At 38.7% G+C, this 10,866-nt stretch overlaps 1 protein-coding gene across 3 annotated transcripts in view; it reads right to left on the bottom strand.

Moving 5' to 3' along the window:
• Positions 1–1,052: 1,052 nt before the first annotated feature.
• The window catches only part of PLCL2 (phospholipase C like 2), a 325,894-nt gene continuing 316,080 nt past the window's right edge, over positions 1,053–10,866 (bottom strand). For all 3 annotated transcript variants that reach the window (XM_069088438.1, XM_069088436.1, XM_069088437.1), the window contains exon 7: positions 1,053–2,009. In XM_069088438.1, the coding sequence (XP_068944539.1) occupies positions 1,827–2,009 (183 nt within the window). In that variant the 3' untranslated portion in view covers positions 1,053–1,826. The remainder of the gene's footprint in view (positions 2,010–10,866) is intronic.

Raw genomic sequence — 10,866 nt, 5'->3', positions numbered from 1 at the left:
AATTGATCATGGTCATTGAAACTCAGGCAGCTCTCCAGGACTCATCTCCTGAGTCACCAGCAGCTGGTGAGAGGAATCTGCATTGGGACCAGGAATTTCCCGTGCCAACAGACATAATACTTGGCATGCATGTGTGTCCCCCTCACTACCCTTCAATATTAACTGCATTCACATCTCTTAACAGATAACCAGAAACGTTGCTAATTTTCCCCTCCTCCTTCATTCTAAACTGTTGGAAAGATAAAAAAAAAACAAAAACACAAACCATAAATCCAGATGGGGCTAGGGAAGGTATTGAGAGCTTTCCATCTTTCAAAATACTGAAAGCCATTTTGGTTTGGCATAAGTGGCAACGCAGTCTAAAGTAAAGAAATGAATCAGTCTCCCTGATTTGAGGAAGCCGTTTGTTTGATTAAAACCTAACTTGGCTACACAAAAGTGCCATATCCTCTCAGTTCTCTGATTTCCTTCTGACTTTTTTGTACTGGGCTGTGGAATTCTTGGCTGATTGGTCCATCAGAAGCATTGAGCTAATAGCTGAAGCGTTGGACAACAATCAGTTCCCATGAACTAAAAATAATTTTAAAAAAAATCTTTATAATAAAAATGGAGCCAAAATAACTCAGACATACATGGGTGAACAACCTTTTGGCTGAGGTATGACCTGTTCTTCAAAGTAGCAGGATAGGTAGCTCAGTGGCCAGAGCATTGTGGCTTGGAGTCACTTGGACCTGAGTTCAAATCTGGCCTCAAATACCTATTAGCTGTGTGATCCTGGGCAAGTCACCTAACCCTGATTGCCTTCAAAAAAGAAAAAAAAAGTAGTAGGCTGGATGGAGGGCTGGCCTCAGAGTCCAGGAAGATCTGCATTCATGTCCTGCCTTTGACATAGCCTGGCTGTAGGACCTTGGCCAGTCAATGAATTTCTCTGTGCTTTAAACAACTCTCTTCAAAGTCATCATATATATATATATATATATATATATATATATACACACACACATATATATATATATGTATTTATAACTAGAAAATAAATTAAAAAGTTAAAATTTAGTTAAAAGCTTTTACTGGTATGGGAGAAATATCATAAAACCTTTTTTTTAATGTGAACACATCACTTCACACAATGAAAAACTATTTACAATGTGTTGCTTGCAATTTGGTCGCTTGTACATTCGATAGACAAGTTTGCAGAAACGCTCTGGTGGAAATCACGCACATCTTGAGACGGAGGCCTGAGGATGGATCTCTTGTCTTCCATGTGTCCCATGTACAAGACCATGGGGTCTCCCAGAGTGCCCTGACACTTCAGCGGGCACTGTCCAATTACATTCTCCTTTTTAATTATGGCTCAGCAAGCATAACCCCCCAAATTGTTTGTCACCCTAATACCTCGGATCAGCAGAAAATCACACATCCAGAAAAATGTGTTGGCTTTAACCACCCCCACCCCATCCCCCCCAACAGCATTTGTCAAGCCACGCCAACTGTAATTGCTTTTGTTTGAGAAAAACGAGTTTGTTTCTCAATGGAACTATGATGAATGATCTTCTCTTTGCCCTGTTACTGAATGATGACATCTGTTACACACATATAGCATATTTTGGCCAGTAACATAATTTCTTTTGAAACAATTTATTTGCCTTCACACGCAGAATTGCTACGTACATTCACAGTTGTAATAGACTGTAATGAACTATCCCACTTGTGCTTTAAGATTCCAAATAGAATTTTCATCAGTGAGTGCAAAGCCAGCATCTGTCCCGTGTGCCTACAGTTGGTCCTAGAGTTAGGAACTCCATAATGACGAGGCGAGAGCTCCCTCATTCTCCGTTTTCATCGTTGGCTTTTTCCGGGATGACCTCCAGGCTCCTCCTTGTCTTGGGGGCCGTGTCTGAATTTTGAGTGCCTGGCTTATTCAGTCCACAGGAGAGAGCAGCATAGTGGATTTGTTTCAGGTTCTCCAATGTCTCATTTTTAGCATACTTCAGAAGATCAGCTTGCCCCTGGAAGAACCAATGCAAAGATATTAGTTATGGGTATTTCTGCAACAGCAGCCTCAGAATGGAGGCAGCTTGTCTGCTGTAACCAAAATATTTTGAGGTAGGGAGATACCATATTTCTTTCTCCTTGGCATTGCATCCAAATGGTTGGGTCAACTTCCAGAAAACAGAAATTTGTTTTTTCCCAAACTGTTTTCAAAAGCATTTCTAAAAGAGGCTGGGAAATAAAGATGCAATCTGTCTGGGAAGAAAGCTCTCCCCATGTACATCATTTCCTTGACCTTTCACACTCTTACTTTTCTTTCTTGTGCTGTTTCTCATCCTTCCCTCAACTTTTCTTTCTTTTAAAATTTACTTTTTTCAGCCAATAACAGCTTTCCCACAAAAGTTAAGAGCAATTACTCATCATTCTGTGCCCTGGGGAATATTTCATAACCAAATATTTAAGTCTTTTATGACCCAACAGGACAGTAAGGGGGCCTGAGGACAAGAGTTAGCTAAGATGGCAGGATTTCAGGCCCGAATCTTCTCTTTGCTCATCTCAGAGACTTACTGAAGCACAGAAATTCCTACTTTTGGTATGGGGATGACACTGGTAAATGTGTTCAGTGAATTGTGAGAAAATGAGAGAAATTCGAAATTTAGAAAATTAGAGAAAAGGACTATTTGGTCAAACTAAGCTGTAGAACTTGTGTTGATTTGTACTTTAATAGAGGGTTCTAAAATATTTTGACAATTATATTTCAATATAATTGGCTTCTTTTTTAATCCTACATATTTTATGTAAAACATAATGCCTAGAAGAGACCTGCCCATAGATTATTAGACTGCCAAAGGAGTCCATGATGAAGAAAAAGTTAACACTCCCTGCTTTAATGTATCTGTCATCTCACCAGTATTGATATTCATTCTACTGGTAAGAATACAATAATAATGAAGATGATCGATGTTTAAGGCTTGCAAAGTGCTTTACTAATTTCATTATCTCATTTGATCTTCAACACCACTCTTTTTATAGGTGAGGAAACAGAGTCACAGAGAAGTTCACCTACTATGCTGTGCTACCTATCAAGACGGCAGCCCATCCACATCTCAACAGCTAAGATTTTTGTCCATACGCTTCCATACACTCTTTCTGTATGATCAAACCAATGGCTGCAAACTATTCTCTAATTCTTTTAAAAAACAAACAAAAACTCAATTTTCCCATCTCTCCCTTGGTGAAAGGACAGAGGGCTACTCACTGGGCCCATTGTGCTATTGGTCAGGACAGGAGGTTTGACCTGCTCCATTTCCAACCCTGGGCTGGTTTACCTTTTCTTAGACAATGTCATGGCTCCCCACTAGTGGGGGCTCACCACTGTGGTGCTGAACCTAGTGCCGACACTCAGTCTGCATAGCCCACAGCACCCTGGGACCCCTGAGCTCAAGGGTTTGGCCAGACTCTGCCTCCCTGGGCACAGCGATGTAGGCGTGGGTCATTACACCCAGTTTTCTCAACCCTCTCAATGTTTTCTGCATACCAGCAGAAGGCTAAGGCTTCCCATCTTGGCTCACTCTTGCTACATGACTGGTCTCCCACCCTCTCTAGTACTATATGTCCTAAATGATGTTTATTTATAGTTTCTATTTAGAGTCGCCAATTTAGGCTCTTTCTAGTTGCTATTTATGTTCATTAATGGACGTTAGTCAGTAAATGGTCATATTAGTGAATGGAAAACCTGATATTGGGCTGACTTGCCTCATACTTCCTGTTTCAATCCTTTTTCTTCTTTTCCTCCTTTTCTTGCTTCCTACCCATAGTGCCTTGCTGCTCACAGGGTCCCTCTTGCTTCTCTCACTTCAGTTGTTGGCTCACCTACCTCTTCCAGTGGCTACATTATCCTTCCTTCCTCCTTGTTCTTTGACTTTCTTCATAACCCCCACTCCCTTCCTTTCCATTTCCTGGAACAATCCCTCCCCTTTCTCTTCAAATTTTGCAGTTTACCCCTAAATTTGATTCCTGTAAGAGCTGGAATTGCTCTGGGTGATCCTTCCTCACCTAAAGTCCTTCTACAGACCCAATGTCCAACTCACAGGGCCCACTGCAAGGGACAGGGACAGGTAACAATTATAAAATCCTCAGCTTACCCTCCTTGGCAGCCAGCTGCAGGAGAATTGAGTTTTAGCTCCTAGGGGGACAAATTGCAGGGCCATTTTAAGCTGCTGGGAGAGTTGAATGAACACAGTGGTAGGCTATTTACCACTTGCCACGACTGATTTTCCTGTCATATATGAGTCCTTTAATTACTAACTATAAAAAGACCTCAGTTCTCTGGCTTAATTTTGATTGGATACTGCTTTTCTTTTATTCATTTTCTTTTTTTATTCTGCTATTCATTGAATATGTTAATTTAAAAACTTTATTCATTTCTCAAAACCAATCTAAAATATCTAAATCCATTGAATAGATGCTCCATTTGGGGACAGTTTAAAAATTTTTTCTCCAACATTAATAATACAACACATTTTAAATATCTAAAACACATAATAAATGGGCTTTTACCCAACATAACTCATCACTTCAAGCTAGCAACAAACATCAATGGAGCTCAAGATAAGGTTGGGACAAGATGATTTAATGATGGTCACTTCTTTCTGCTCACACAGCCTCTGACCTGTCCTATACTAGGAATTCAGAGCTGGTTCAATATTAGGGAAACTATAAGCTTAATTAACTATATTAATAACAAAATAAATAAAAATCATATAATTATATCAAAGATGTGGAAAAGGCTTATTAACAAAATGCAACACTCCAGTCTGTTAAAAAAAAAAAACAACACTAGAAAACATAGGAATAAATGGACCTTTGCTCAAAAGGAAAAATAGATATCAGTAAACCAGCACTACCATTCATTATATGTATGGGAGACAAACTAGAATCTTCCCCAAAAACTCAGGGGCAAAACTATGATGGCCACTGTCACCACCTCTCTTTGACACAGTACTGGAAATACTGACTATAGCAATAAGAGAAGAAAGCAAAATCCGGGGAATAACAATGGGCAAGGAAGCAGCAAAATCAACAACTGTTATATATAATAATAATAACAATAGCATTTATATATTGCTTTAAGCTTTGCAAAGCACTTTCTGTATGTTAATTTATTCAATTAGATTTACACAGATGATATGACGGTGTATTTAAGAACCAAAAGAGGCCACTAAAAAAAAAAGGAAACAATAACTTCAGCAAATTTGAAAGATACAAAAGAAATCTACACAAATCATCAGCATCACTACATAATACCAATAAAAAACAGCAGGATGAGAAATTCCATTTAAAATAATTACAGAATGTATAAAATGCTTGGGAATCTACCTACAAAGTTACACATGAGAATTATAGAAATACAACTGCAAACCACTGAAAGAAATAGAGAAGACCCTAAATAATTAGGAAAATTTTTGTTCATGGGTAGGACAAGAGACAAAATAATAAAATGACAATACTGACTAAATTATTTACTTACTCAATGCCACATTGATCCAATTGCCAAAGGATTACTTTGCAGAAAAAAAAACAATAACAAAATTCACACAGAAGCAAAAAAGTCAAGAATCTCAAGGGAAATAGTGAAAAGTAGGAATGAAAGGGGGAGTAGCAGCATCATATTTCACACTATTCTACAAAGGAGTAATTCTCAAAACAATCTGGTATTGGCTAAAGAATAGAGATTGATCAATGAAACAAATAGGATACATAATACACAGAAGCAAATATATCTCGTACCTAAACATATATAGAGACAGACAGACAGACAGACAGATAAGATAGATAGATTGATAGATAGATAGGTAGACAGACAGACAGATAGATATAAAGGCCTCAGCTACTGGAATAAGGGCTCATTATTTGACAAAAACTGCTAGGAAAATTAGATAGCAGCATGGAAAAAGTAGGATTTAGGCTAACACCTTACATCTTATGTCAAAATAAATCCTAAATGCATATGTGACCTATATATAAAAGGTCTTCTGCCTTAACAAATTAGAGAAATGTGGAAAAAATTACCTATCAGTTCTCTGGGAGGAAGAAAAATTTGCGACCAAAAAAAGGTGGAGAAAGCATCATAGCAGCTAAAGTAAAGAATTATGATTACATAAAATTAAAAAGTTTTTGCACAAACAAATCCAACAAAGCTAAATGAGAAACAATTAATTGGGGGAAAATCTTTGTAAAAAGGTTTCTCTGAGAAAAGTCTCATTTCCAAAATGTATAAGGAACTAATTCAAATTCATAAGAAGAAGAGCCATTTCCGAACTGATAAATGGTCTAAGGATGCAATTGTATGATTCTCAAGGGAAGAAACCCAAGTTATCTACAGCCATATGGAAAAATGATCCAAATTACTACTAATTGGAGAAATATACATAAAAAGCAATTCTGAGATTCCATCTTCCATCTATTACTCTAGCAAAGATGACCAAAAAGGAAAAGAATAAATGTTGAAGGGGCTGTGGGAAAATAGGCACATTGATGCACTGTTGGTAGACCTATGAATAGGTACAGCCATTCTGGAAAACAATTTAAAATTATATACAAAATGTTACCAAATAGTGAATGCCCTTTGACTCCACTCTGTCGCTGCAAAATCTATACCCAAGAGATCAAAGAAATAATAAAAGTTCTTATATGTAGAAAATATTTATAGCAACTCTTTTTGTGGTAGTAAAAAGTGGACCCCAAAGGGATGGCTATCAGTAGAGGAATGACTGAATAAGTTGTGGTCTATGAATGTCAGTCAGTCAGAAGGTGGTGGAATGCTTATGTGCCATAAGGAAGAAACAGATAATTTCAAAGAATCATGGGAATACTAGAATCAACTATTACAGAATGAAGTGATCAGAAGAAACAATTCATACTATAATTATCAATATTATAAAAATGAACAATTTTGAAAAGTTTTTATGAATTAATAAAAAATGAAATGAGTACAACCAGGAGAACAATTGTACACCAATAACAATACTACAATGGCAAATTAATTTGAAACCAAATGATGATCAGTTACAATGACCATTCATGATTGCAGAGGACCAAGAATAAAACAGGCTATTCTCCTGAATAGAGAAACGATATATTTAGGGTACAGAACGAGACATCTCTTTGCATACAACCAATGAGGGAATTTGTTTTGCTTGACTATGAATATCTGCTACCAGAAATGTGTTTTTCTTTTATCTTTTTTTTTTAATGGAGAAGGGAAAGAAAAAAACTTTCTGTTTAGAAAAATGAAGGCACTATACATTGGGCACGCACTTTCTGATGAGGTCACTGGGTTGGTTAGTTTTGCTCAATTCTTTTACTGTATTACAAAGGATCTCTCATGGATTTGGCGGGGGGTAATCTGTAAATGTTTTTAAAATAAAAACAAGACATCAAAAATCTTTAAAAATAAAAATAACTCCCCAGTTAATTAATTGATATCGGGGAACTGGTAAGGACTTAATTGATTTAATTAATAGTAGCATGCCTTGATAGGAGCTCATGAACGGTACAAAAAACATCCTAGATACTCAGGGTTTCCCTGAAAAGTCAGTGTCATTCTTGTGCCTCAGGATATACTGGGGAAAGTAGCCCTGGATGGGACACTACACTTAAATATAGATGCAATATCCCTTGACAGAGTGTAAGCTCCTTGAAGGTAAGGAACGTTTCTTTTTTCATTTGTAACCCTTGCATAGTGCCTGTCCCATAGTAGGCACTTAATAAAGACAATGCTTCTTGATTAACTACTTAACCGGAAGGTATCTGCAGTTGTTAAAGGACAGTGTGAGAGGAGAACAAATGGGAAATTTCATCCTCGAAGGCATCAGATTAAAATGAAATTGTTTATTTTTTTTAAGCAGGAACGAGTTCAATTCAGTTCCAAACATTATGACTATGAGAGATAATTCAAAATGAGAGACTTGAATCATATCTATGATGTTCCTGTTTTAACGCTGATGTTTGAGATCAACAGGAACATTATGGAAATTAGCCGAGATGAGACAAAAAAATCAGGAACCGGGGGAGTGTGCTTCAGTCAGAAACTGATAATATTCAATAACATTCTTGCCAAAATGACACTGAAAAGGGCATTTACTGAATATGTATGAGCTAGGAGTAAGGATGATGAGAAAAGAACAAAACAATATTTGAAAACAACAATAACAACAAATGGCTGGATGGGCTTAATTTCATCAGAACCCTTGGAATAGAACGTACTGGGAATGAAGATTGTTTATCTTACATTAGGAAAGAAATAGGCAAAGCTTGCTCTGCTCTCTCAAAGTCCAGAAGACGACACACTAAAATGAGATTCTTCCAGCTCTTTCAAATGAAACTGCCATCAACTGAATGTCAGAATTAGAAATGGCGGTCAACGAGATGCAGAATGAGTCCAGCTCAAAGTTGCTAGACCTGCTGCTTTTATCAGACTTTGCAAAATGCTAATCCATGTTTTTAATGGGATGATATCCATTTAAGACCCAGTATCTAAATTCCTTATTTAGCCATTTACACCTTACACCTCTCAGTGTTCTCCTCTGCAAAATGGGGTTAATAAGAACACCCACCTCCCAGGGTTATTTGTCCTTCATTTGTCCCAGAATACCAAACGACACTTGTAAAGCGCTCTGAGAACCTTATGGCATCCTATGAATGATGTGAAGGACTGGATAAGGAGGAGTCTGAGGCCATGAACACAGCAGCTGCCTTCCTAACCCACTCGGCTATTTCACAAAGCGCTTTGCTCAAACGAGCTGGTGATGGGCCCAGTGCTGCGAGGCTCATCTCACAGATGAGGAAGCTGGGGATCAGGGAGGCAAAGGGCTTGCCAGGGGTCATGACCGGCCTCTTCCTCCAAGTACAGACCTTCCCATTAAATCAAATTAACAGTGAGACCAAAGGAACCCCTGCAGGGACTGAGCAAGGAGCTCCTTAAAATAACATATATATAATATAATATAATATAATATGATATGATAGGATATGATATGATATAATATAATATGATATAATATATGATATAACATATATATATATATATATAAAATAGTAGTCACTATAGATCTACATAGTTCTGTAAGGTTTGCAAAGCATTTTACAAATACTGGATCCTCATTACAACATTGGGAGGCAAGTACTATCACCACCATCATCATCATTCCCATTTTACAGATGAGGAGACTGAAGCAGGCAGAAAGAAAGTGACTTCCCCAGGGTCACACAACCAGTAAGTGCCTGAGGCTGGATCTGAACTCAGAACTGATCTGATCTGCTCCTGAAGGCTCTTCAAGGAGCCATAGGACTTTTATTTTACTAAGTGTCTCTTGGGACCACACCAGGCATGTCTTCAGGATATGGTCAAGAATGCCTAGTTCAAGAACGATTCTAGAGGAAGACTACGCAGGTTGCCTTCTGTCTGACGCGCATAATTTCAAGTCTCTTTTGGCATTGGCTGCTTTGGTTTGTTCAATTCAACTCGACAAGCATTTATTCTATGTGCGAGACACTTTGTTAGCTACTGTAGATACTAATACAGAAACGAGACCTTCCCTGTCCTCACGGCGCTCACATTCTACAGAGGGGGATACAACATGAGTACAGATGAATGCATGCAGTAAATAAAGGTAGGGCCACTCACTACTTTAGATTTGGGCCTGAGGGCTTCTCATTTTGGAGCATCTTCATTCTTAGAAACTGTCCCTCTCTGTCCTGTCTGTCCTTTATAAGTGATGTGATCTAAGGATTATCCTGCATTTGGTCTCTATTCTCAGTGACCTTAGGGGCAAATCTCGAGGGCTCTGATTCTGACCTACAGAAAATATTTAGTAAAGATATGGGCCAGTGGCCACCTGTTGGCTGCCAGGGCTCCCGATGGGTCCAATGAGGTAGGAGCATGATGGAAACCTACCATTATGGATGCCTTCTTGAGTTTCATGGCCCAGGAGGAGAAATTTTAAGGCCACCAAGAAGATGAGTGCAGTGTATGTGTGTCAACAAGTGTGGTTCTCATAAAAATGAAGAAGAAGAACATTTCTAAGGAGCATTCAATATGACTTTCCAAAGTAAGTCACATAAACATTAATACTTAGAGACCTCAAGACAAAAGTGGGGAGAGAAGAGGATCAATTGAGTAATCGACAAGTATCTTGAAAGTGTTATCAGGTGCTTGGTACCTTGCTAAGCTCTGGAGAATTAAAAAAAAAAATACTAAGATATTCCTGCTCTCAAGAAGCTTCCACTTGAACAGGGGAGACAACACGAACATCAACAGGCAGATGTAAGGGCCATTCAGAGTAGATGGAAGGTAACCTAGGAGGGAAGAGAGGGGGCTCCTGGGAAAGGCCTCTAAGAGGATTCTGGAAGGAAGCCAGGAACTTTGAAGGAAAGGTGGAGAGCAAGAGAAGGCCAGGCACGGAGGGGCCCATGGGAGGAACAGTAAAGTGAGCGAGCCTGCAGGGAATAGAGAAGAGTAATGTGTGAGAAGACTAGAATGGTAGGAAGAAACTGGGTTACAAATACCAAAGAGAAGAGATTCTAATTGATCCTGGAGTCATAGGGGGCTAAAGAAGTTTACTGAGCAAGGGAGTGACATGGTCAAATCTGTACTTTAGGAAACAGTGGGGAAAGGGGGGAGAGAGAGACAGAGAGACAGAGAAAGAGAGAGAGAGAGAGACAGAGAGAGAGAGAGACAGAGAGAGAGAGAGACAGAGAGAGAGAGACAGAGAGAGACAGAGACAGAGAGACAGAGAGAGAGACAGACAGAGAGACAGAGACAGAGAGAGAGAGACAGAGAGAGACAGAGAGAGAGAGAGACAGAGAGAGAGA

This window comes from Petaurus breviceps, unplaced genomic scaffold (genome assembly GCF_028583685.1).
Source record: "Petaurus breviceps papuanus isolate PSGF00001 unplaced genomic scaffold, PetGlider_PUasm1.0 185, whole genome shotgun sequence".
NCBI lineage: Eukaryota > Metazoa > Chordata > Mammalia > Diprotodontia > Petauridae > Petaurus > Petaurus breviceps.
This window is presented reverse-complemented; position numbering and strand designations above follow the sequence as displayed.